Source organism: Dipodomys ordii, unplaced genomic scaffold (assembly GCF_000151885.1).
Source record: "Dipodomys ordii isolate 6190 unplaced genomic scaffold, Dord_2.0 Scaffold201, whole genome shotgun sequence".
Lineage (NCBI taxonomy): Eukaryota > Metazoa > Chordata > Mammalia > Rodentia > Heteromyidae > Dipodomys > Dipodomys ordii.
In genome coordinates this window covers 1,248,174-1,275,308 of record NW_012267417.1, presented here as the reverse complement: position 1 = coordinate 1,275,308, position 27,135 = coordinate 1,248,174, and the positions used below count along the sequence as shown (strand labels likewise).

General features: G+C 46.6%; 2 protein-coding genes across 2 annotated transcripts in view; one reads left to right on the top strand and one right to left on the bottom strand.

Moving 5' to 3' along the window:
• Nucleotides 1-8,269, top strand: part of Fancc (Fanconi anemia, complementation group C) — a 192,152-nt gene extending 183,883 nt beyond the window's left edge. The window contains exons 14-15 of the mRNA XM_013034930.1: nucleotides 1,787-1,993; nucleotides 8,073-8,269. Coding sequence (XP_012890384.1) covers nucleotides 1,787-1,993; nucleotides 8,073-8,216 — 351 coding nt within the window. The 3' untranslated portion in view covers nucleotides 8,217-8,269. The remainder of the gene's footprint in view (nucleotides 1-1,786; nucleotides 1,994-8,072) is intronic.
• Nucleotides 8,270-18,935: 10,666 nt separating this feature from the next.
• LOC105999796 (chromosome unknown open reading frame, human C9orf3) overlaps nucleotides 18,936-27,135 on the bottom strand; it is a 309,886-nt gene continuing 301,686 nt past the window's right edge. Inside the window, exons 16-18 of the mRNA XM_013034920.1 lie at nucleotides 24,901-24,987; nucleotides 22,839-22,983; nucleotides 18,936-19,504 (exon numbers count right to left, since the gene is read on the bottom strand). Coding sequence (XP_012890374.1) covers nucleotides 22,843-22,983; nucleotides 24,901-24,987 — 228 coding nt within the window. The 3' untranslated portion in view covers nucleotides 18,936-19,504; nucleotides 22,839-22,842. The remainder of the gene's footprint in view (nucleotides 19,505-22,838; nucleotides 22,984-24,900; nucleotides 24,988-27,135) is intronic.

The following is a 27,135-nucleotide window of genomic DNA, read 5'->3' as shown; positions in this document are numbered from 1 at the left end:
AAAAAGACGTGGATAGGTTGTGTATTTAACAAAGTCCTAAATTTCATCCTTTTCTTCCTACTACCACTGTCCATTTGAGCTGAGTATTTTTTTAATTGTGAAAATACCATCCAGAGGGGTTACAATTACATGAGCAAGGTAATGAGTACATTTCTTATCAAGCATTGTAGCCTCCTCCTTTGTTTCCCCTTCCCATCCCTTCCCATCTCCCTCTCCTCCCCTCCCCCTCCCTCTTTCATTGTTTTCATTTTTGTTGTTATTTGTTTTTAGCTGGTACTGGGGTTTAAACTCAGAACCTCATACTTGCTACGCTGGCACTCTACTGCTTGAGCCATATACCTCTTGCCCTGCTTTTTGCTAGTTATTTTGGAGATACAGTCTAGTTAGCCTGTTTCTGCCTGGATTGGTTTAAAACTATGATCCTATAGATCTCAGCCTCCTGAGAAGCTAGGATTACAAGGGACTGGCACTCATCCTCATAAATTTATAAGACAGAACAAAAATAATACTTTGAAAACCCTAGAAAGCATTTCAAGTATTGATGTGTCACATAGAAGCTTCTGGATACAGAAAGAACCTGAAGGAAAAGTCAGTCTGGAATAAGTAGGAAGATCAAGTCTTTAGGGACACTAGACAGTGGTAAAGAAAAAAAAATCGTAAGCTGCTCAAAAGAAAATAGATATAAAGGCTCTGCCTCCTGAGTCCTCGGTTTCGCAGCCCTGTTTAGATGGCAGAAAGTGTTGAGGGCTACTGTAGTTGCCATCAGCTGAGTGCAGGCGGTGCACAGCTGAGAGAAGGAGAGATGGCTGTCCTGGGAATGCTGCCAGCTCTGTGGAAGAGTCCTGTGGTGCTGTTTCTCACGGTCTCTGTTTTGGTCAGCAGAGCTCACACAACACTGCTAGTGTGCTGTAGTCTATGACAGCATTGAGCAAGGCCTAACTTCGAGGGAAATAAGCAGCTCTCACAGTTCTATAAAATCAGTCATGGGAATTCTCAGAACAGGCCTAAGTATTCTTTCAGAAATGATAGAACATAGCTGTTAGGAGTTCCATGTGGCCTTTTAGGTCTATAGCTTTCAATATTTGCTTTGTTTTCCAAGTTACGACTTGATGTGCCATGCTTTTAACAAGCAAAAGTCTTAGCATGATAAATATTTTTTATGCAAAAGCAGCCCACAGGCTTAGGACAATTATCATTATTATGTGCAGTCCACAGACTTGTGACTTCTGAGTTTTAAACATGTATATACAGCCTGTACCACTGAAACAAAACAGAGGTGCACATGCACGCACACACTTGCACATGTATGCACACACATGCTCTTGGGCATGCCCATACGCATATGTCCTTCTCAAAGACAGTAATAGCAGAAACAGTCATGCATTCTTCCTGCACCGCCCCAGGGTGGCCGTTGGCTCTAACTGCTTGTGGCTGATAGTGAAGAGGTCTTCAAGGAGCTTTCTGTTCTTTTTCCCACAATATGAAAAATCTGACTACATTCTGCTGAGAACCTTTCTTTCACTGTTTCCTTTCATACAAAAAAGGTCAATTCCTGGCATGGGGCCCTGGCTGCTTGGTGAGCAAGACGAAAGAAAGTCAAGAAATTTCCATTACGCCCATTTGGGTTTGTGTAGAGCAGTGTGTAAACTCAGCCGCCTGTGTCCGCCCTCTCTCTGGTGCCAGGCTGTTCCTCTTTCTGGGGCTGGCTTCAAAGCACTAAGTAAATCTGAGAGTCATGTGTCCTGAGTCTCCCTAATCTCTTACCCTTTGAACTTGCTTTACCCAGATAGAGCTAAAGGCTGTGCTGGACTACCTCCTGACACTGCTCTCAAGTGCCCCACTCTCAGCCATGGATCTCCAGGTGGCCTCTGTCCAGAGCAGCAACGGAGACTCCAGATCACTGGTATGTGGACAGCTGGTCAGATGCCTCATCCTGAACTTCCTGCTCTGGGCTCCAGAATGCCATGCAATTGCCCAGGAAGCTATCACCCTTGTAAGTTCTCTTTTCTGAAATCCTAGTTCACACTTATGACCCATGTAGGGGGTAAGTTATCTGCAATGAGGCTATCCTGGCATTGGAGAGCATAAGCTCAAGATATTGCCCCAACGTGGATGAAGGTCAGTGAGGTTGACAGCTAAGGTAGATCCCAGAGCCTGCCTGTGCAACACCTCGTGTCATCAAGGAGAAAGAAAACTACACCTTACAGGTCCCATGTCCTTCCACAGGGCCCATGGGGAAAGCCCACATGCCATTCTTTCCATTAACAGTCACTGAGCACTTGCTTCTCCAGTGAGCACATGCTCATACCAGCCATGATGCCAGTCCCTGAAACCAAAGAATCTGGTTTAAGAAAAAAATGAATTTTTATAAAGAAGTCCAGATGATTTTATGGTTAGAGTGGTATAAGTTAAAAGTTAGCGTCATTCATGACATTAGATTTTATAGTAATTTCTTGGCCACCAAAGACATAGGCAACAGAAGGAAAAATAGATAGGTTAGACTTTATGAAATCTAACTTTTTTTTTTGTCAGTCCTGAGGCTTGAACTCTGAGCCTTTCCCAGCCCGAAATCTAACTTTTATGCAGCAAAAGATAAAATATAGACAATTCTCAGTATGGGAGAAAATATTTGGAAATAGTATGTCTGGCAAGGATTTAGTGTCCAGATTATAAAGAAAATTGTTCCAACGTAACAACAGAAAGATAACCCAGTTCAAAAATTAACAAAGTAGGGCTGGGAAAGTGGCTCAGTGGTAGAGTGCTTGCCTTGCATGCATGAGGCCCTGGGTTTGATTCCTCAGCACCACATAAGCAGAAAAGGCCAGAAGTGGTGCTGAAGTGGTAGAGCTCTAGCCTTGAGCTGAAGAGCTAAAGTTCAGCGCCCAGGCCCAGAGTTCAGGCTCATGTCCAAAAAAAAAAAAAAATGGACAAAGGGTTTTAATAGACATTTCTCTAAAGAAGATGTACTAATGGACAGGAAGTGTTTGAAAAAATATGTTCAATAGCATTGGTTATTACAAAATCAAAAGCACAATGAGAATTGGGCATGGTGGTACAAGCCTGTATCACAACAGCAGAAAGATCCCAAGAAGTAGACCAGTCTGAAAAAGTTAGTGAAACTGTTAGAAACAAAATAGAACAAAAGAAAAAGGGTGTGTGGCCCAAGTTCTAGTATAGTACTTGCCTAGCAAATGTGAGGCCCTGGGTTCAATCCCAGTACTTCAAAGAGTTGCATCCACTAAGACAGCTATTAACAGAAAAAAAAAAAAAGTAAATGTCATTGAACATTAAAGAAATCAAAATACTCAAACATTTTGTTAGGAATGTTAAAATGATACAGCTATTGTGGTAAAAAGCTTGGCAGTTCCTCAAAACATTAAAACACAGAGTTGTTACCAAAAGACTTATACCCACTCCACTTCTGTTTATGTACCCCAAGTAGAGCTTGGACAGGTATTTGTACACAAGTCTTTGGAGCATCATTATTCACGGTAGTCAGAAGTTGGAAACAACCAAATACCTATCAACACATGGATGGAAAAACAAAATATGCTCTTCTAGACATGGAGAAGGTTAAAAAGGAAGGAGGCTCTGGCATGTTGATGTAGATGAACTTTACACTATGCTGACCCTATCTAGAATAATCAAATTCATGGAAATGAAATATTGAAATTACTAAATATTTAGTGAATACTTTGTTGGAGATTATGAACAGTTCTGAAGATGGATGGTGGTGATGGTTATACAACCCATTGTGACTGTACTTCATATTGCTGAATTATAAAAATGGTTGCAATGGCAAATTTATTGTGTATATTTTGCCATCATTTTTTAAATGCTCATGTCAAAAGTACGCACCAGCATTGCCAATTCTAGACATTCTGTTTTATTTTTGGTTTCATTTTTAGTTTTTATTGCATATAGTATTTAGCTTGATACATTTTCACAAGCCAAAAATACTATGCAGGAGCAGCCAAGTCAAGAAGGGTTGTTCCCAAAGTCCTCCAAGCACCACCCCTGTCCAGGGCAGTCTGTGTTGGAATGTGAATGTGGATACAAGGAACATCCCAGTGAGAAATGAGAAGATGAGCACCAGAAGTGGTCCTCCACCTGGGTGGGAGGGTGGGTGTGGAGCAGGCCAGTCCTCAGCTCTTGTGTGTGTGCTTGGAGGACTAGACTCTCATACACTAATGCTTTCTCCTCAGGACCAGCACAAGAAGACTATTGGGACTCTCACAATAGCAATAATACCAACCTGGACGGCATGATTGCTAGGTGAAATAGACATACTCAAAAGACAAATTGTGCCTGATATCAGCTAAACGTGGAGTCTTTAAAAAGTCAAATCCAGAAAACAGAGTAGGATAGTTACCCGGAATAAGCAGAAGACACACACTATTGTAGTTATCAGACAAACATGTTCTGGAGCTATAATGTCCAAAGTGAGAACGGTAGTTAATAGTCACTGATGGACGGTTCAGAGTAGTTTTTAAGTGTTCTCACCATGTACACATGCGTGTGCATGCGTGCGCATGTATGCACACACACACACACACACCACTGTGAGGGGGTGGTTGTACTACTCGGCTCTGTTGTGGCAATGTCACCCTTATACACCTGGGAGGGGGAAGACAAATCGCAACACAAAGCACGCAAATATGAAAAAATACTTCCTTCTGAGTCTATTTGGGGTAGGAGAACTCCATACTTGAGAGTCAAACACGGAATTCTGTATAAACAACCAGCTTCACCCCTGCTGGGTCTGTATTTTAATAGCCGCCTCACAGCATCTACCTCAGCCACAGTCAATGTCACATTAACAGAACAGACCTTTGATACAATATGATTAAAATGGTGCTTTATCTTGGAGATTTTCCTCCCAGAAATATGTAGTTCATATGTAATGGGGAAAAGATCAGACAAACTAAGGATATGCAACATTTCTGACCAACCCTCTTCAAACCTGCCAAGGACCTCAAAGCAAGAACATCCGTCATGGTCACAGCCAAGAGAAGCCCAAGGAGGCATTACAACTAAATGTAATGTGGGATCCTAGAAATCAGGAGAAAGTTTGGGCTTCTGTCAATAATATCCTGTTGCTATGGGTTCATTAATTATGATACTTGTGCCATACCCATTTAGACGTTGATAAATAGATGACATTGTATGGTGTAAATGAGAACTCTGTGCTGTCTTTGTAGTAACGTTAAAACTATTCTGAAGTTATTTTAAAGGTTAACAGCAGACATTCTTGACTTAAGTACTGGCATTTTTGTCATGACTCACCACACCTGTGGATGGAGCCCTGGCCTCACTAATTCAGATGCTACTTCCCAGGATGTCTTCCCCTGCTCTGTTCCCAACGTAGTTGTTCCCACCCTGGGAGTGCAGAAGCTGCCTGACCTGAGGGTGGCACTCACAGGTGGAGGAATTAGTATGGGACTTCGGTGAGAGAAAGTACCCCAGGAAAAGCTCCCGGAGACACCAAACTCGCCACCCATTGTTGCTACCCTATTTCCATCAAGTCAGAGGAAACAATCCACATTGAAGGTGGCCCATACTCTGGCTCCTCCACTGAAAAGGGACTGGGACTAGAGAAATGGAAGTTTGCTTCCTAGGTAGCAGCCTGTTTGATTGATTCCAGCGGACTCCCAGCCACACATTACAACACTGCGCTCTAAATCTAGGACTGCAGGAGCACGGAAGAACCCAGAGCCTCTCCTTCAGACCTTGTAAGTCAGTTCAGTTGCGAAGAATACAGAGAGAATGCATAGCAGAAGCACACGAAAGAGATGCCATGTTCACCTTTACACCATGGTCTCCCAGTAGGTGGGCACCCTGCTGGGCCTCTCAAGGCTCGTCCATCCCAAGGACCACCAGGGTGCTGTCCTTCTAGATGCCCTGAGCTCTTCTTTAACATCCCAGCCTTCCTGACAAGGCGGTCCCACCTCAGTGGCTACAAGAGCAGGCCTTGTACTCCAGCTTGTCAACCACCAGCAGGACAGGTGAAAGGCGTCCTTTTATGGGCTTCTCACCACTTCATACTCATCATTTCATTGCTGCCAGCTCCTGGAAGATGTCTTGGACACCTGCCTGGCCTTGGATGTATGGTGGACTGGTGGTTCTGGTGCAGCTTTAATGTGAGCTCTGAGAGTACACAAAGAGCCAGCCCCTTCGCAGCTTGGAGCCTGGGCCTCTGCCCTTTGCTGCCAGCTTTGAAGAATTATGCTGATTCAAGCCAGAAGGAGGGCGGCCTGCAGAGGGCAGTGGTCACTTGTCCCATCAGAACCCTCGCGCTGCCTAGCCTGCCTTGGTGGCTCCATTCAGCCTTCAGGATACTGACCTCCAGCCTCGCCTTATCCCGCCACGTAACGGCAACCTGGGCTCAGGCCAGGCTTCCCTTTTCCAGCTCCCACAGCCTTGCCCAGGCTTCACTTCTCTGCCCTTGGCCTTTTGATAAAAGCCACCACTGACTTCAGGACAAAGGGCTCCTGCTTCTCTGGTTCAGGGTCTTGCTTCTGCCCTCTCCTTGCCAGCACTTCCCAGCTAGTGCTGGGAAAGGTGAATGCATGTTTGGAGTCTCCTACAACTGTCCTATTCTCATTCTGTGTCTCTCACGTTGCCCTGTCTGTGCAGCTGGGTGACAGCAGCAACTTAGGAGGAATCTGAAATGCAGAGATCATTTGTATAGTCACTGCATTTAATGTGCAATAATGTGGGTACACACCCACCTCAGCCCAGGCCATCAAAGATATGGGGGTTTGTGTGCGTGACCCAAAGCCCTGAGGAATGCATGAAGTTGGATGGAGAGTGTCTGCTGGACCATTCTAGAGCACAGTGGACCCCTGTGAGCAGGAATGTGGCCTGTCCCTCTAAGCATGCACATGGATTATACCCACATGGATTGCAATTTAACTCCTAGAAAGCATCAAATGAAGCTCATACTGCTACTGAAGAACAGTATGCATCTGATGGAGGTCACCTGCACCCCCACATGCCCATGGTTTCTAGGTATAAACCAAGCAGTGATACTGAAGGGAAGACCCCACCAAAGATGCTGCCTCACCCTGCAGAGCCTCGGCCCCACTGGACTTGTCTCAAACCCTGTTCCCTGAAAAGGGATGGCCACGTCAGCTCCCAGCCCCGAGTCCCTCACTGCAGCCCATGCAGTGCGCATTAGACAACTCTGAGTTATTGATGGCCAGGAGGTGGGATACCCACGGAAGAGTGGTACACTGGGCTTTAAATGCCAGAAGTGGAAGTTGCAGGAAAGCCAGGACAGCTGTCACCATACCAGAAAGGCCCTGTTGATCTGAGGTTGCTCTGGCTTAAACATTTGCAGGTCCTTTATAAAGTGACACACACACAAAATGAATGTCTGTCTTGTTCTTGCAAAAACTTACAGCTTCTTGATTGTGCTTGTGCCTTCAAGAAAAAATCACAGTGAATTCTTTACCCAGCTTACTTGTGAGATCTTCACCCCTCCCTTTTTTTCTCAACTGTAGTTCTTAAGAAAACTTGGGCACCAACAAATAAGTGCCTCAAGGCTGTTAAAATTTAGCAGAACTAACAATGCCGGTGCTTCCTGCCTCTGTGTAGGAAGCAGGTGTTAAAACCTTAGATGCCTATTTAAAAAAACAAGTCGGATGGCTGAGGAGTGCCATTATAAGACTATTCGTGTGGAAACAGGTGTCATTTTCTAGTCCTCATGGTAGTGTGAGCTTGTTGCAGAAAGTCAAGCCACAGCACGCTTTGCTTTTGCACCTCATGGCAAATAATCTCGCAGCTTGGGAATCATTCTGGGAAAGACTATTTCCCAGCAGTGCTTATTTGTAGCCTCTGTGAGGCTAAGGCGGAGTGGCTGGCCCATCTGGGGAGGGTGGTCACAAGGAAGTGGCTGGGCTCTCTGTGTATTGATTGCAAACAAAACAAGAGTCTTTGGTGCTTTTCCTTAGGTCTGGTGGTATTGTGCTACTTTGCAGGGTCAAGAGCATTAACTTTAGTTTACTACCGGATAGAGGACTGTGCTGGGGAGTGTTTTAAATTTGCCTTCTCCGCTTCCTTCACTGCAGATGGCGCACAATGAAGAGATAACTCAAGAGATTATTGGCTTTCTTCACCAGACCTTGTACAGATGGGAGCATCTTGGCCATGAAGCCCTGAGGTCAGGAAAGCTAGCCAGAGAGCTCCTTCAGCATCTGCAAGCTCAAGTGTAGCAAGAAGCACGCTGCATGAGGGCTTGCCAAGGCCAGGGACAGGGGATGTGACACTGTGGGCTTGCCAAGGCCAGGGACAGGGGATGTGACACTGTGGGTGGCCACCGTGTGTGGAGTGAGGCCTTTGAGCTGTGAGTACCAGGCACATGTATGTTGGAATATTCTGGTTGCACATATCTTACAGAATGAGAGGTATCTCAGCCCACTCAGCCAGATCTGGTCGGTGAGCTCAGCTCTCTGCAGCTGTTCAGCCCAGCTGTAGTCTGAGAACTGTGAAGCAAAAGGCCTAAGTGGGAGGTGGGTTCAATTTCCTTTTAACTCACATCAATCTTAGAGGCACCATATTTGAATGATTCAAAATCTCTGAACCAAGAAATTGGTCTTAAAGCACTGGACAGTTTAGAGAATAACTTAGCCTATGCCCACAGATTATTGTTCAGAAGGGAGGGATCTGAGGTGAAGGCACACCATCTTGGTTCCCTAAGGAATTCATCCCTCAAGTTTCTCTCAGGTTGAAGTAAGCAATTGGCAAGTGGTGCTGGCCACCAATGGAGAGAGAACAGCAGCTTTGAGTGAAATACCAGGCCCAGAGCCTGAGGCTTTGCCTGCTGCAACCATAGACAGGGCTGACAGGCAGCGCAGAGGACAGGCTTGTTCGATTAAGGTGAACTGGGATCTGGAAATTCTTAAGAAGGAATCTGTCATCCTGTGGTTGTTATTCATTCCACATCAGTTAGGGGTTTTCTTCTCAGTTTCATTCTTGTATTGACCACAGATTCTTTTGTTTGTCTGCCATGTGATTAAGACCTTTTTATGTCCATTCTGATTTATGTATTGGGAGTCTTGAAATCCTGGCTCCTGTTTGAAGTATGAATAAGGTTTATGGGAATAGAGGTTAACCTTTGGGGGAATTACTAATTTTGCTGGATGGCAGTGCTAATGGATCTACCTGATAATCTGGAACATTCCAAGAACTTTTTACCTAAGCCTTTCTTCTGAGAAACTTACAGTATAAAAGTGTCCTTGTGGACGCTCTGATCGCAGCTACCTTAGTCACTACTTCTACGGGAATGCACTTCATCAGAATGTTCTGTATTTGGAGAAGGAGGTTCCGTGCTTCACGTGGGAGTTGAGGATGTTTCTTCTCCTGTTACCTTTGAACCAGAGTCACTGGTTCCTTCATTGAAACTGATCAGCCTCTGTGGCCATAAAAAAAAAGAGGTTCCATTTGGGGAACAGCAAGGATTCCCCAAATGAGGAGGCACTAGTAATTCCATCTCCCTGGGAAAATCTGGAGATACGGTAATATGCTGATGCTAGAGTTCCCCAGCCCTCCCATCGGTCCTCCTCGCTTCTTTCACAGCAAATGGCAAAAATAAGACTGTTGTCAAACTCAGAACAGCTGTCTTCCCATTCTTGGGAAGCTGGCAGGGTGTTATCTCATCCTGACACAGCCCCGGGCCTCTGGCTTGTGCGAACGCTCACTGTCTATGAAGATGTGAGTCCCGAGCAGCAGGTGCTGGCTTGTCTATGGATTCTTTCCCCCTTACTCTGTCCTGTCCTGCCCTGAAGAAAGTGCCAAGGAGGGGACAGTACTCAGAGGTCAGGAAAAGGCAAGCCACACAGGGTAAGGCTGCTTCATACAGGCGAGACTCACCTCCAGAGGCCCCAGGCCTCTGTGCGCAGGCACAGCAAGCTGCCTGGAGGTGAAGGCCACCATCCCTTCCACTGCAGTGGAGAAAACAGGTCTCTAGAATTGGCATGGAGGTGCCATGGGAAGGTGACAAGACATACTTTCCCCTGCTTCCTAGCCAGCTTGAGAGCTTGAGAGAAGGCTGAAAATTACATAATAAACTCTACCTTCTCTTGCAGTTGCCTTAGATTTCTAGAAAAGTCTGGACACTTGAATTCCTGCAGTTTTTTTTTTACAAGAAATTCAAATAAATACACAAATAACAGTCCACAACCCAGGAAGGCCTCCCAGCTTCGCTCCTTCGTGTGGGCTTCCCATATGAGGCTGTCCACACACAGTACGTGGATGAGCCAGGGCGCCTTTAGCTTCAGCTCCCAGAACATCTACCACATCTTTAGTGGTGGCCTTGGTTGCAGAAAGCCAGCTCATTAGGCCACTTAGCAAAAATGGTAGCCGGGTTGGAGATCTGGTTTTCTCTTGGCATTGCAGAAGGTTCTGGACCTATGCCCTCCTGGCAGCATCCAGAGACAAGGACAGATGGCAGGCTCTCCTCGCCTGTCCACCAGCCCACCGACTTGCCCCACTTCACTGACAAACTGCTCAGAAGGAAGTGTGGCAAGAATTTGTTCTGTTGTTTTTCTTGGTTGTTGTTGTTGTACATGTAAAGTCAGGTTATACCTAATTTTGTATTTATCCAATCCTAAAGTCTTTCTCTCAAAAACAATAAATACTTCCCTCTGCCTTGTAAGTTTAGAAGCTTCGGGTATCACAAAAGCTAAACCTGGAAAGGCTCAGTTATGGCTCAGCATGTGAGGAAGGTGTCTGAGTGCGCTGAGCCTCCTTGAGGAGTCCTGCTCCTAACTCCTGCGGCTTGCACTAGCTCTCCACCCATTTCCCTCTGGTGCATCAGTGCCGGGAAGAAATGGGAACTAGAAAAGGGAAAGGAGGTAGACAGGTTTTCCGTTGGATGGAGTCAACCAGAGGCAGCTGGAGCCGCTGGGAGCCCTGGCAGTAAGCCTGGCCAAGAGCCACCACCCCTCAGTGCCGCACCAAGATGAACCCGGATTGGTGCAGGGTGAATAAACCTGAGAAATGACTCCTTATAAGGAATCCAGGACGATTCTGCCTTCAAAGGAAGAAAGAGACTGTCTCCCTCAACCCATCACCACCTCACCTCTCCCAGGGCGCAGTAATGGACATTGTATTTTAACATGGAGTCTTTGGATTTTATTTAAAGAAAAAAACTGCCAAAGAAACAGTTGCATATATAGGAACTTATTGGGCAGTGTGGTAGCAAATGAGTTGGGCCTCAGGCAAATAAACCTTCAAGAATAAAGTGCCTGGCTCTTGCTTCCCAAGGCTGGCATCTATAGGACGGGCCTGGGAACGTGTGCTTTCCCCAGGGAAGACGCTGCCAGAACCGCTCGTGAACTGAGGAGGGAGGGGAGGGGGTGATAAGAAGGCTCTGGAATGATGGTATGTTACTTGGAAAAATAAAAGTGTATAAATAGAACTTCCCTATTCACAAAATGTAGAATTCTCTGATCTTTCATTTAGAACTTCCAGCTCATCTTTTGGTTTGCATTCCAGCCCCTTCCCTCCCCCCTCCCCTCCCTTGCATACTCACATCCCTGCTGGGCCACAAGGTCAAGATCTCAGCAGCAATGCTGAGAGGAGACCCCAGACCTGGCAGGGAAGTGTGGAGGGGAGAGGGAAGAGGATGTGCGCCCAGCGCTCCAGCCGCCTCACAGACACACTTCTGAGCAGCTTCCAGCTCCCCCAGCCTGCACCCTGAGGTTGAAAAGAGTACATCCTACATGTCATGCAAAACCAGGAAACCACAGAAGACAAGACTGGTAAAAGTGGACAGACACATAGAACACCAAACGATCAGAAAATCAAAACAATTAATAAACTAGGGGACAATATTTGCAACATATATGACAAAGTAATTTTTTGCCTTCTAAACTTCTCCTACAACTTAATAAGAAAACACCACCAACCCAAGACTTGTGAAGGATGGAAACACTGCATATAATTAATAGGACAAATATAGATGACTTTCAAGAAATTTAAAAAAGTATTTAACATAACTTACGGGAAGTGTGAAATAGTATAACTGTTTCCATATCAAGTGGGGAAAATTAAAGATTGGCCCTGCCGTATTTGAGACAGTGCAGAGAAATTCTAGAGGCAGGTTTTCACTGCCAACATTTTCCTAGGAACAGTGTAGTCACAGACTTAGGATGCAATTTCACGGTAGCCACATAGCCAAACGATGTAAAGTAGGAACTCCAGGAGGTAGTTGGATGCCCATGTACACTGAAACAATGTAAAATAGCCAAATCCTGGGTCCACCAATAAATGAGCAGATAAAGTACAGTAGCAAACTCCATGGAATATCATTCAGTCTTAAAAAGAATTCTGACACTAGCCACAATGTGGGAGACTTTATGGGAAGTTACACAAAACGGATATGAAATGACAATTAGAAAACTCAGAGAAAGTGGAATGGTGATTGCCAGGGACACAGGGGAACAGGAGGGGGGAGGGAGTATTTGATGGATAGTTGCAGCTTAGGAAGATGAAACAGTTCTGGAGATAGATGGTCACGACATTGCACAACAATGTAGATGCAATTAATGATAAATTCTTCATTATCAATATTTTTACCACAAGAAAACACTTGATAAAAATTTAAAGAATATATCCTTTTACCCTGTAACAAAAACCCAGTTCTTCACACTCCTGCCTTTCTGCTATAATGAACAAATCTAAGAATTTCCTCACAGTGCCTCGAGAAGTACAGAGTGCCCCAGGTTCTTTACCTGAACAGCGCTTCAGATAGCCAATCACAGAAAGAGACTTGGTTCATCAATAGAGTTCTGGCTAGATCAGTTTGTGGAAGGGGAGAGAGAGAAGCATAAACTTTCATGCTTGAGGCAAGTCCTGTTGCCAGGATTTCACCTAAATCAACTCTAATACAGCCAATTATCTACTTCTTACAGACAAAATGAGTACACAGGTTAAAAAAAAAATATTGCCCATAGTTGAATCTCATGGAATGCTGCTACTATCAAGTCTGAGGTGTTCATGTAATGGTGCCATTACTATAGAGAAGCCAAGTTAGATGCATGTGCAAACTGTTCTACTTGCCACTGTTACATGGAGAAATCAAAGTGCAGACCTTTTTGTATCCCATTGTCTTGTCCATGGGCTCAACATTCAAGGATTAAAAATACTTGGGAAAAAATAATTGTGTCTAGTGAACTTGTATAGGTATTTTTCTTGTGAGCACTTCCTAAATCAAATAGTGACAGCTATGTCAACAGTGTTTACATCTTATGGGGCATTCCAAATGATCTAGGGATGATGTGTAGGTTGTATGCATAGACCACACCATCTTATGTAAGGACACATGCAGTGTAGACATCTGTCTGCATAGCAGAGTCTTGGATCTGATCCCTCAAGAACACAGAATGCGACTTGGTTGTACCCACCTTCAGCTATAAAGCATGGGTGTCCTGTGTGTGTGGAATATGACTAAATATCTTCTGGGGAGCAGACTCATTACAGTGACGGGCTTCATGAAGGGATAGGGTGATGGGAGAAAAACAGTTTGCATATTATTTCTTTGCATATTTTATCTACTAGAAAACAGTGGTAGGGAAGTGGCGCTGTGGCTCAAGTGGTAGAGCGCTAACCTTGAGCTGGAGAGCTGAGGGATAGCACTCAGGCCCAGAGTTCAAGCCCCATGACCGACAAAAAACAAAAACAGTGGTAGCCATCAGTACCCAAAAGAAGACTCCTGTTTGTTCTAAGAGGGGCAGTAGGATGAGGTGAGGAAGAATAGGCTGGCATCATCGGCAGCTTGAACGAAGACATCTACCTCTGTCCCCCATGCTGTAGTCAGCATGGTGGCACTTTTATTACTTATTCCCAGGACTAACATTCTAATCTTGGACAAAGAACCTTTTAAGAAAACACGATGCTCCATATGGCCAGATCCATGTGTCCTGACATGTACACTGAGGACATCAGCTTCTTGAGCTCTTAGGTTGGAGAAATTTGTGAGTCATGATCCACTTCCCAGGGCTTCCTCTGCCATCTGTCTACTCTATGCTTGCTAATAATCAGACACAGCCTTCTCTACACCCAGGTGTTCTGAGATCACCAGCTACACTTGTCTCTTCTTCAACATGCTTATCAAAACAGAAAACATGGTGAAACTGAGTTCCTTCCCCTGTCATTGCCTACAGCTCAACATAAATGCACTTTCCCACTCCACTAGAAGACACTAGAGCTGGCTCCTACTTTTTTTTACTTATCACATCATTCTTATGTGTCTGGATCCTCCCCTCTCACGTAGACTGCTGTCGAACTCCACACACAAGTAGATGCTGGAGTCAGAAGTGGCAACCTGAAGGATCCTGTAAAGAGCACAGTAGGTCAGCCTGAGACTGCTAGGCTTCTTCCTGTCTTTCAAAACCTGCCACAGATGTCCGAGTCCACCACAGTTGTGCTCCTGGAATCTGTCAGGCCTTTCACATTAACTGAGGACTGCTAGAATGGAAAAGAACTTTCTCAAACTCTGGATTCTTGACAGTGCTGTCAGGCCCCAATCATAAGCAGTCCTAGCGCCTCACCTACCACATCACAGGCCCTGGGCTGGCTGACCAGCAAGCCCTGTCCACAAGGGCCAAGGCTGAAACATTTCTGGTGACTTATTAAAGTAGAAGCTGATAGAAGGAGCACATTCAGTCCCCCATGTCTCAGAGCCACAGATGATGTGGGGAAGAAGTTTCTTCCTAAGGGCCTCCTAGCCATTCTGGTTCCTCTTCCTGTCAGTGGCTAGATGACACTGCGCAACCAGATACTGCTTAGGCCTAGGCCAGCTACAGGAACCATTGTTTCCAAAGCACTTTGCCCTGGTGCCCACCCATGTAGATCCTTGGGGCTAAGAAGCCAAATTCTCAGTTGTTTTCTGTCAAACAACACTGCAGTGACCAGGTTTGGCTTTTGTGAGCAGTCTGGGGGGGGGGTCAGAGGTCTTTATATTTCCATGCTTGGCTTTATACCCAAGCCACCCAAGCATGTGTGCACATCTAGACCCATGTGTGTCTCCAGGGCTCACCAGCTCTCAAAGGTCCTGCCCTCATGAGCATACTTGAGAATAAGGGGTGAGTAGGTAAGGCCGCTTTCCCAGCCCCCGTGCCTGAGAGTGGGCTCCTCCTCCTGGTCCTTCTGTGCTTCAGCTGTGAGGATGACTGCCAGTGTCCAGCAGACACCTGTGGCAGCCAGCTATTTCTGGGAGCATTGTGTTTTTATGGCAGCCACCAGGTCTTGCCTCCCTTTTTCACACGTTTCTGGTTATGGGACTGGAACAGGAATGTCTTACTAGGCGATCAGTCTCCCAGACAGTGACAAAGGGTGGGAAAAGATCCATAAAACCTTGCTCTTGAATAGTCTCAAGAGGCCTCTCCTCCCTCCCACCTTGTAAACCAGGGCTAAAGTCATTGTCCTGCATGCAACAGTAGCCTGGGGCATGAAGAATTCATGCCCTCAATGGGCCTGGTCCCTGGAAAGTCCACAAAGCCCTTCCAACTCTCCTTCCAGTCCCTCCCCATCCTCAGGCCCCTAGGCCCTTCCGCCATGTCATAACTGGTCATGGCTTGTTCCTCCAGAGAACCTGAGATGGCAGCACCTGCTAATCACACCACCGCTGCACTCTAATGGCTGCATCTGTCTTCCTTGGGAATGGGTGTGGCAGACCTTGCCACCTCAGTAGTGCACTTGCAAGGTCACATGCTGAAGCACCCCAAGTTCCATGGAAGGCGCGGCAGGGACAGGCTGTTCCTTCCTGGGGTGGATCTGTCTGGCAGTGCCTGGGGGATTCCTGCCCAGTGTTGTCCATCACCCCTCCCTGGAGCCACTCTTCTGGCTGGCTCCAGGCTGGCATGGAGAACCTGGAGCTCTAAATGGGTTGGCTCTGACTCTGTCACTGAGCTTGGCTTTCCGTAGTTCAGTGAACTACTGCTTTCCTGGCCTGGACAGCCATGGTGGAGTGCTTAAGTCTGTGGCTACTGGCTCTGGATACCCTGTTCAGCTTAACTTAGGTCAGCAGAGAAGGCCAGGAGGCACCTGAAGCAAAATTTTTGGAGCCTTCTTATTTTAAGGGAATGCTTTGGTTTTAAGCCTGGGTTTACTGCCTCTGGCTCTTACACTAGGGACAGTCTGTGGCATCTCTGTACAGGCTTTGAAATCCTTTAATTCCACAGTAGAGGCCAAGATGAAGATGTCTCCTTTTGTATTTCTTAGCATCACCCCCTCACTTCCTGCCTGGGTCCCACAATTCTTAGCACTTTTCTTTCCTGGGCTACTGCCCAAAGCCCTGCAGCCAGTGTGGAGGAACCCAGTAGTGGGGTTGGGCTTCCGGAGTGACTCTGGCCCCAAGGCTCCTGGACATGATAGTGGTGACAGTAGTTGCTTCCCAGGCCAGGCTAGGAATGGAGACAACACAGGGTGGGGTCACTGCTACTTCTGCCCCATATGAGGTCAGGGGGTAACCTCAGGCACCACTGCTTCCCACAGATCTGAGTAGAACTCAGCCCACACCTACCTACAGATCAGCAATGCCTGTTTGCATCCATGCCAGATTCCTGAGAGAATACTGACTTCCAGTCACAGTTGGCTTCTGGAGAAGGCATGTCAATGCTGGCAGGCTGACTTGCTCCTGAAAGACTAGGCAGATCAGTTTGGGCGGGAGGAACATTTCCAGTAGCCTCAGTGGGAAAAGGTTGGCCCAGCCATAGCCCCTCGTATTGGAGGAGGAAAACTGCTTGGCAGTTTAACCAGTTTAACTTGCTCAGAGGGCACGAATGCCCCCTTACCATTCTCCTCAGAAACATGCCCAACATCTGAGTTAAAACACTAAGGGTTCTGTGCCTTATGGCTGCTCAGGATAGGTTGGGACCATGGTTCCAGGCTGCTGTTGGGCTATAGGCCACATGGTGTTAGCCCTGGCCTATGGGAACCTTAGAAGGAGCATAACCACTCCTTCACCCAAGTAGGTGAGGAATTACCAGATCCTGCTAGGGATGACAGCATTTTGGGGTCATCCTCACGGTGAACAGAATCCCAGGTGGCAGAAGCCTCTGCCTATCCTAGAAGCTGATGGTGACAAGGTGTCCTGGGCTCCTCTGCGCAGCACAGCCACCACCTTGACGATAAAGAAGTTTGTGCTTATCAGTTTTTTACCCTAAGTGTGACAGGGTCAGGACAGAGAGACAACAGGGCTGTCTTGGGTTCCTCTAGAGAAGTGGCTGAGGTGCGGGTAAAAGGTGGCATAGAAACAGGCTAAGAAGACAGGTCTGTACCTCCCATGGGGAAGTGTGTAACTGACTCAAGTTTCCAAGTTCCAAAGCAGGCCTCATCCAGGACTTCCCAGTGAGTTAAAGTGGAGAGTGCTGAAGCAGGCTAAGTCCAGCTGTAAGGGCCCCAGGGGAGCCTAGACAAGGAGGCCTCTGAAAGTGCTATGGAGGCATTGGATCACCCTGTAGTACAGCTCCAGTTCAAATCCTACCGGTCACTTACAATGCAGTTTGGCAGACTGCTCAATCTGCCCAGGCCTTATAGCAGGACTTGGGGTGCTGGACGCATACTTTTATCCCCAGCTGTCACCAACACCGCTGTGTCCCTGGACCAAGGCATCATTCTTTCTTAAATCCTACTGGATCTGTAGCACCTACTGCAGTGCTTTTTGTCTGTCAGATATATCATTTTAAAATGAAGGTGCTAGTTTGTCTAACCCCAGCAGGCACCATTTTTGGATGGAGAGGTCTCTGTCAGCCCTAGCCAAAGGCTCCCTAAAGCTTTTCTTGGAAGATGCTCGAAGGGCAGCAAAGAGAACTCACTCTGATAGCCAGCTGAGCCCCAGGTGCATGAAGTTAAACTAAGTACAGTTATGGCATGGTGGGTTGCTGCTGCCTGGCTTGGCAGCCCAGGCTGCTTCCCTGCTTCCTGCCTGCTCTGGGGCCACTCCAAGTACAGACAGGACTCCCATGTCTGGAGCCAACTCTACCCAAAGAACCTCAGCCAAAGCTACTGACATGGGCCATCAATGAGCCACCAACTACTTGGGCTCTACCACCACTGGCTGAAGCCCAAGTAGTCAAAACAAAATATGGGACTCTGACTGGTAGAACAAAGGGATTGGCTGCCTGAAAACACACCTAATTAGCAGCTGTTTTAGTGGTTCCAAAAGACAAGCCTTTCACTTTTTTGAAAAGGTAAGACCAGACCAAACCAAACCATGGGGCCGCTAAATCACCCACAGTTTGTTGGAGGTACACCAGTAGGCGCTTGTAGGACTATGTGGTCTATGTTCCTGAGAGCTAGTGCCCAGCTTAAGGCAAGTCCAGTGCACTCAGGAGAACCTGGGAGCTAAGTCAGCATTTAGTTGACATTTACTCTAATGTGCAGTTAACATGTTTTGTTTCTTCTACTAATATGGTATCATATGAAGTGTACATGTAAGTAACAGGAAAGAACAAATCCCTAGGTAGTGTCCACAATGACAGTCTCAGGTATAATAAAGTGAAAGGCTCTGAAGAACAAATCCTCCTTGGCAGGGCTTCTCATAGTGTGTAGCCCAAGAAGCCAGAACACACTGAGCCCCAGCCAAGCACCAGAAGACACATGCTGTTCTAGGTTTGCTCTGCCTCATCAGCACATGGCCTCCTCCTCCGGGGCAGTACTAGCAAGCTTCCTTAGTGGCTTCTGTCTTTCCTTTTAAACTTCAGTATTTGTGTGACAGAAACAACGGTGTCAGGCTCCCTGTGGGGCCTGGGATGTCATAATCCGTGCACTACCCAAACACCAACTAAACCTCAGCTTCTAAGAATATTCACATTGCCGTGGAGGCTGCCAAAAACTAGTGAGGTGGGGAGGAATGTTGACATGTGCAGAAGCCTTTCTTAGGCAGTTTTGGTTATTTTTGAATGGTAGCACATTGAAAAGCAAACAAATTTAAATAAATCAATTTCACTTTATTAACACATCTCAGGCTCCTGACTTGTACTTTTACAAAAAGTTATCAAAAGTTTGGAAGACATTAAATGTTTTAGCAATCACAATAAAACCTTTTGGGAACCTTCCAGGAAGCCTCAGTGTTCAGTGTTCCCAGGACCCAGGAAGCTGTGACCCTCTCTGTGAATCACAAATATCCAGGAGCAGCCACATGCTGAAGGGCCTACAGTCATCCAGCAGGTTCTAAAGGCTCAGTATCTTGAATCTGTATGAGTGGACACGAAGCTTTTGGACCACAGCAGAGCTCCAGAGGACTCAGTATCTCAGGCAGAAAACAAGCATGGTCAGGCAGCTGCTGGGTGGGAGACTTTATGAGGATCCATCCACCTTTTCTATCTGCCCAGCTGAGCCCAGGCTCTGGGAAAGAGAAGCCCAAGACACAAATTCTGATGTGGGCTGATGGCTTTAGCAGCCACGTAATTCTTCTTTTGATGTCCAGGGTCAGTGCAATCCTGTCCCACCACGACTAGGAGGAGACATATGAAAGACCATCTCACTGTGATCTTCCCTGCAAAGGAAACAGCAATAAAATTTATTACCCAGTCCCAACTGAGGAATTCTTGTAAACGAGTACCTTTGTGGGCCTTTGCTCTCTGCTTTAGAGAGAGGACTTTCATCAGAAAACAGTGATGAGACCTGGACCGCATCTCAATCCCGGACACAGTACAGTCAAACCAGAGCTCACACATGGCTCTGCAGCCCAGTGGGCTACAAGACAGACATTCACTTCACAGCTGCATCCACTCTGCTTTCAGGAAGTCAAAACTCCATAATGAGAGATGTAGGCCTTCCCTCTTGTGGGGCAAATACCAAGCTTCAGCACTGACTACGTTCTGCCTTTAATAAAAATGGGAAGTTAATCTTTGGGGCATTAGTTCTATGATATTCCACAGATCCCCAAACCACATACAGAAGCACATACAGATGGATACTGCCGCCGCTGGCCGCCAGGTCTAGTGCTTGATGTTCAGGCCTGTCATCTTGTGTGGGGAAGTCCCATCTTGTGAGCCTCAGGCACTTACAGACAGGCTTTTTGCTCAAGGGCTCGACTCCTGTTCCTGCTGAACTGAGCCAGTGTGTGAAATGAGAACTGATATCAGCTCAGTAGGCACCGGAGGACGGGTCCAATCGACAGCCCGGAGACGCAGCGCTGCACTGTTAGCCGGGTTCCGCATCATCCCACCAGTGACTGCAGAGACACACAGACCTAGACCGCAAATACAAGAGAGGTGACCCCCACCCAAGAAGGGACAACAGAACCCCCCACTCACAATGCCACTGAGACACGGTTTTGTGGTGCAGTTCGTTTTAGTTTCTTATAATCACTTTTGCAACTTCAGATAGATGTCTAGTTACTGGATTTATGTTTCTGTTAAGAGCGGTTGGTGCACTGCTTGTATTCTTGACAGGAGTCAGTGCATCCTTTGGTCAGGCTGGTCTCTTGTCCTCCAGGATCAGGCTCCGCACTGAGCTGACCATTCAGTGGCCTCTGCCCCAGTGCCTCCAACTTAACTGTCCCCATCTCACCTTCTCTTCAGGTGCAGAACTTAGCCACTGTGAACAAAGCGGAAATCAATCACTGTTCACCAATCAGCTAAGCTCTGCACCTTGTTAGAGAGGTCATCGCTGGGTATATTAAAAGGCCGGTGAGCATCTTCCAAAGGCGCTGCTGACTTCTTTTGTTTCCAAAGGGCTAACAGATGCATATGTTCTTCAAACTGCAGAGAAAGAACTGTGGTTTCTGGAGGAGCAGCCAGGGTCATGGTTGCGTGGTAATCCCTGGCAATGTGATTTTAATCTTAATTCACAAATCAGCATGCCAGGAACCCAAGCAGCCAGAGCACTTGAGAGCAGGCTGTGCCTTGCCACTCCTATTCGCATGCACCAGCTTCCTTGGCGGCGCCAACTCCGCCTCCAGGCCTGCTCCACCAGCAAGCCAATGTCCTCTGTTGGTCATTCATCTGGCATTCTAGAGCTATACTCTTTTTTTTTAACATAAAAAAGACTCAGAAGACCATAACCATTCAGTGAGGCAGGGTGCTGGTGATTTGTGCTTGTACTCCTCGAACTACTCAGGAGGCTGAGTTCTGATTACTGTGGTTCAAAGCCAGACCAGGAAGACAAATATGTGAGATTCTTATGTCCAGTTAATTAGCAAAAAGCTCAAACAGGAGGTGTGGCTCCAGTGGTAGAGTGCCAGCAGTGAAAAGAAATACCCAAGCAAAAGCTCGAAGTTCTAAAAGTACTGGCACCAAAAAAAAAAAAAAAGCCAATGAAACTTTGAACAGGCAGGAGAAGGATACATGTGACACAGATACTTCCAAGGAGGCTATATTTGCCTAGTATATTGCATTTAACCATAGGGATACAATCTCTTCTCACCGCACAGATTCAGTGAAAGGATGTCCCTGCTAGAGGGTGACTCAGGAGCAACCCATGTTCCCATTGGCTGATGTGATGCCTGCAATCAGCCAGAAGGGAAGAGACAGGAACCAAGGTGAGTTCAGAGAGGAGTCAAGAAGCGGCAGACTTATGACCAGGACAGCTTCTTTGCCTTAGGGCAAAACAAACAAAAAAACCACAGTCCAGAGTCACAACAGCTATGTGACCCTCTGAGTCGTACTGTAGGTTTTCATGCACTAACACTCTCAATGAACTTAAGTCTCATGACTTTTAAAGGTCTCTACACGATGCTGGTGATGAGCCAGCTTCAACTGTTCCTGCTGGTGTGGCATGGGGGCTGTCTGTACATGCCATCTTGCTGCAGGATGTCTACTCATTCACTTATTCTACTACTTCCTCTGCCTATCAAACATGAGCCCAGACTCTTCTGGGTGACTAGGACCATGCTTCATAAATCCCCCTTTTTTTCTTCTTCAGATCAGAGTTCTTCCAGGTAAATAAGATAAGCATGTTAGACAAAAGTGGGTTTTTAGAAAACATTAGACATGAACCAGACATCTAGTAATACGTTAGGATTATCAACATAAGTCTGTTTATTAAATTTTCATTTTAGAGAGCTATATAACAACATGAAAAGTGCTCAAGAATGCTATTCTTTGTAAAGGACACAAAATTTGACATATCATATTCAACTCTGATGATTTTTAAAAGGGAAAAGCATACTGAATAATCCCACAGTTCTACTTTCAAATATTTTTTTTGAACTGCTTAATTACTTTAAATAGCAACTAACTGCTGGGAGTAAATAGCAGGTCAATTCCAGGCACCATGAATGGAAGCATTTTAAAAGTCTGGGATGTTCCAGTGTATAGGAGAAATTCTCCAATGAAAGATAGAAAATGGGACCTGCCATCAAATCATAGGTATAATAAGTAAGCAGGGGGGGGCACAAGGAAGTGGCCTCACTGGCCTCACTGGCCAGGAATCTCAGCATTACAGGTGGCTAGGATTACAGGTAGCTAGGAGAGAGATGTGTGTATGTGAAGAAGCTACGATCTGGAGCAGCCCTGGACACCCAGGTGTCATAAAGCCTGTGGTCACTGCTTCTGCTGGGCTTTCATTGCACTTCTTCACCCATGCTCAAGGTTCTCTTACAATTTTTTTCCATCAAATTATAAAACTCAAGATAGCCAAAAAATAATGCTGAGCTGTTCTGCCTTCAGGGAGACACCACTGCTCCCACAGCTGCACCTCAGGTGAGCTGCTCCGGGGCCCTCATCAGCACAGCCCCCAGTGCCTGCTCTGCAAGGCCACAGCCACCTGAGAGGAGCGCTGCTCTGTGCTGCCAGAAGCCTTGGCTTACCATGTAGTTTATAATTGGTTTGGTGCCTAAGAGACGTTCATGGCTATACCTCAAATGATGGAAAAGAGAAAATCACCTCTTTAGAACAGCATTTCAGCCACCACTTCTGCTGAGGATCTGTCCATCTGCTCTTTGGTCAGCGCAAAGCACTTGTGTGCCAGCTGCTGCTGTCTGGCATTCTCATTCACCATCAGCTCCCCATAGAGGTACACGCCCATGGCCTGCAGGGCAGAGGCAAGAGAGCAATAGGAAAGGGTTGTGCATACGAATGTGTGTTGAGCCCAGTCTATGCTGTTTCACACAAGCGTGCTGGTCTACAAAGTACAAAGACACACACATACACAAAAAAAACCGTTGGGCAACTGAACTTCTGGGACCTGCAGTTTTCAGTCCTGTCTCTTTCTCTCATCAAAATCCTATGAAATTCTTAACTATAATTCTGTCAAAAATCTTGTGATTTCAAGTGTGCCTGAATGAGGAGGTGGCATTCCCATGGTGATGATATAACACACACCATAGAAACATGCTGCCTGCCACACGTGGGACTCCCAGGAATAGCTGGTACAAGATCATTCATTCTGTCAGTCTATAAGACTGATGAAAGCCACATCACAGGGGGCTGGGAAGGTGGCTCAGTGGTAGAGTGTTTGTCTTGTATGCATGAGACCCTGGGTTGGATTCCTCAGCACCACATAAGCAAAAAAAACTGGAAATGGCGCTGTGGCTCAAGTGATAGAGTGCTAGCCTTGAGCTGAAGAGCTGGGGAACAGCGCCCAGGTCCCACAGCTGACCAAAAAAACAAAAAAACAAAAACCACATCAAAGTGGTGACCAGGCACAGTCTGATCACTTTTCCACCTCCAGCTTCAAGTGCTGCAGATATTGGCCCATAACTGTTTTGAGCACAAGGCTGCAATGGTTCACATCTGTACATTTCCAACATTTTAAAACAGCCAACAATACATGACATGACAAAGGGACCATTTTGGTTCTGCCTGTTTTGATTCTAGCAGTCAGGGACGCAAAAAATGATGTCCTCCCAAAGCTGTAGCGTGGTGATGAGGAAGAACATGGTGAATTCTGATCTTGAGGAGACCTAAAGTGACTTCTGTCTGCCCTATGCTCCTCTTTGCTCTTCTAAACATTTCTTGCTCCTTTGTGCAAATGTGACATTTCAGCTGTTGCAGTCTTCTACTTTTCTTTGTGGGAATAACCAGCCCTTCAGTAACTGTCTGCCCCCAGTCCTGAGACCATCAAAAGTCCTTTTGTTTGCCCCACCCCTACTCTCCACCCACTGAAAGCAACTCCATTCTGTCAGCCCAGAGCCTGGGCACAGAACTTAGGCAGAGGCACAGGCCCCAGGAACGTAAGTCAGATGTGGAGTGCCGTACGTGCAGGTGCTATTCTGAGTGGCAACCCAAATGTGCACTATGGTGTCAGAGGTGGCCATGAAGAACATCGTCCAATGCTTTCCTGTGGGCTCCAAGGAAGGCAGCTGCTTCCTAGGAGGGCAGAAAACACGCACGATGTTGCTACCCCAACAGGGCTGGCCTGTCCTAGCCGGTAAGGATCTGACCCAAACCAGTCCAGCCAGCTGGGCTCTCCCAGGCCCACCCACAATATGCTTTCTGCCAGGTCCACTGAACTGAAAACCAGGGACACCATCATGGTACTGCCAAGCTAACCCACTGCTAGCCCACTGCTTTCAAGGGCTACTGAGAGCTCAAAAATCAAATCAGCTCAAAAGTTTAAGGGGTACCCAGCAGGCCTTCAAAACCTTTCTGAACTATTGGTTCTGTAAGAGATGTCAAGAACGTGGGTTCAATGGGTGCCAGTGGCTCATGCCTGTAATCCTAGCTATTGAGGTTGAGATCTGAGAATGACGGTTCAAAGCTCAGGCAGGAAAGTCTGTGAGACTCTTATCTCCAGTAAACCACTAGAAAACCAGAAGTGGAGCTGTGGCTCAAGTGGTAGAGCGCTCGCCTTGAGCTGAAGAGCGCAGGGACAGTGCCAAGGCCCAGCGTTCAAGCCCCACGACCAACAACAAAAGAGAATGTGGGCTCGGCTCGTGTGGGCACAAGTAGGGAAGGTAGAGAGCAGCATTTAAATAACCCTCTCCTATTGAAGGACAGAACTCACCTGGTCCTCCTGAAGGAATCTCTCCACATGTTTGTAGGCTTTGCTGTACTTGTGCTTAATAACAAGCTCACACCACCGGTGGCGAACCTTAAGAAATGAGAAGGAGAATAAATCTGCTAAGTTCGTTAACTGCTGAATTCCTCAGCCTGGTAAATTGGATGACAGGCCTTTACTTTGCACACAGCTATTCTTTCAAGAACCCCTGCACTGCTAACACTTTCAGCTATAAATTTCACTTTAACTTTTCAAAAGCACCACCTTTCTAAGGAAGACTGCTAACGTGGCTTTAGGGGGAAGTGCAGGTTTCAGTTAGGTGTTCTGCTTGTTTAGACATGGTTCTGCAAAGTAACAGGAAAATGTGGAGCAGGACAGGTAAGACACAGAACCCAGACCAGGCTGTGGAGTGCTTCCTGCAGCCCCGACTACTAGATTTCCTCAGTCTGTTTGGTTCAGTGCTCCCAGCTGTAATGACAAACATGGTAAGGAGATAGATGCTGCTCTCAGAATTCCCAAGTGGCTGAGCACCCCTTCTAACATTTCAGGGAGGAGCTCAAGCAGGACACCCTTGACCTAGACAACTCCTGCTGTGTGTCTGTCTGTATGCATATAGCATGTAAACAGACATGCTGGAAAGGAGATGCCATTCCTTTATTAAAGCTTTGCCTGTGTGAGTTTTCTAGATGGCCCTGCAAATCTAGATACTCCTGCAAATCTAGATACCAGAGATGGGATAAATTCCAGCCAGGGATGTGCTGGAGATGGAGGCGGATCCACCAGAGGCAAGGGTACTTGTGGGCAGAGCTGTCTCCTGAGGGTGAGGCACATTCCTTACAAGGCACTTTCCCATGGGTTTCTGAGACCACCCCGTGCCACACTGTCCTACTGTAGCAAAGCCCTGTCAACTACCTCGGGCGAGTAGCCTGGGGTCTACCTCCATTACACCAGCCACACACATGGACAAGATCTGTGCATTGTGAAAAGCCTCACACTGGCCCTTGTTGCCTTGCCTTTGAAAAAGGGAGACAGTTGCAAACCATCTGGGGACAGTAATAAAATGTAAGTATTGTCAACATTTTGGCTAAGGCCACTGTATCATTACAATGACATGGCTAGATCTCTCCTTTAATATGCTGTAAACAGATTTAAGTGCAAACAATTAGGATCAAAACAGACAGACATACTGGCAAGACTCCAGCACTGCCCTGTGCTCACAGGCTGGGCACAGGATGTACAGGAGTGTCAGCACACCTGCACAGCAATGTAAGAGGCCCAGAGAAAAGAGATGATGGCCTCGACCATCACATCTAAAGCAGGTGGGGGCTGCAAAGCCTTTTTCATTTTGAACAAAATGTGTTCCTGGACAACACATAGAAGTTAACAACAGACTAAGAAGGACAGGAGCAAACCCTAGAATAGGAGCACAAAGAACAAGGGACAAAGCTCAGGAGTCAGCTTATCAGAGAAGGCTACCAGGATATGGGTTTCCAGTGTGGAGCTCTAGTTTGAGAGTCAAATGTGCAGAGCGGCAGAGAAACCAGAGAGTTCCCTGGAATTTCTGTCTCCTTCCTTTCTCTCCCAACAAATGGCTACCTCCAAGTGCCTCAGTCCCCCAGCCATGGCTGGCAGGGGTGCCTTTCTGGGTAAAGATGGTTCTCAGCCCCTCATAGTAAAGGAGCATTAGGCCAGGGCAAAACGTCACAGATGTGTGACCCCCAGTGCTACTTCTCCTGGAACCTTGGAAAGGGCCTCATTTCTCTGCACACTTTTAGTTAGGGTCATGTGGGAACTCTTAGCTTCTAAGTGCAGTGATGACCAACAGTGGTGTGATCTGACCACAGGACACTTGGACTTTTGTCATTCTAAAACTCAAAAGGCAGGGTTATTTTTTAAAATTTATTTTGAGAAAAGAGGGGTCCTCCCCCCTCCCGTGTGGTCATTTTATTTACATATATTAGGACAAGGCCCTGGGCGTGCATCAGACAGTGGTAGCTGTGCCACACTGGGGTAAAGGTCCACAACACAGCTTCATGAAAGAGGTTCTTTAACCACCAATGTGAAGTCAGCATTTCCACTTTCCTTTCTGTTAGAAATAGTTTATTGTCAGGACTAATAAGAGAACCAGTCTTCTGACCCCTAAAGGTTAAAACACAGACCAACTCCCTCAGCCCCACCCCATAGAAAGCAGGAATAAACAACAAGCCTTTTCACTGGAAGTACTGAAATGTATTTCAGTAC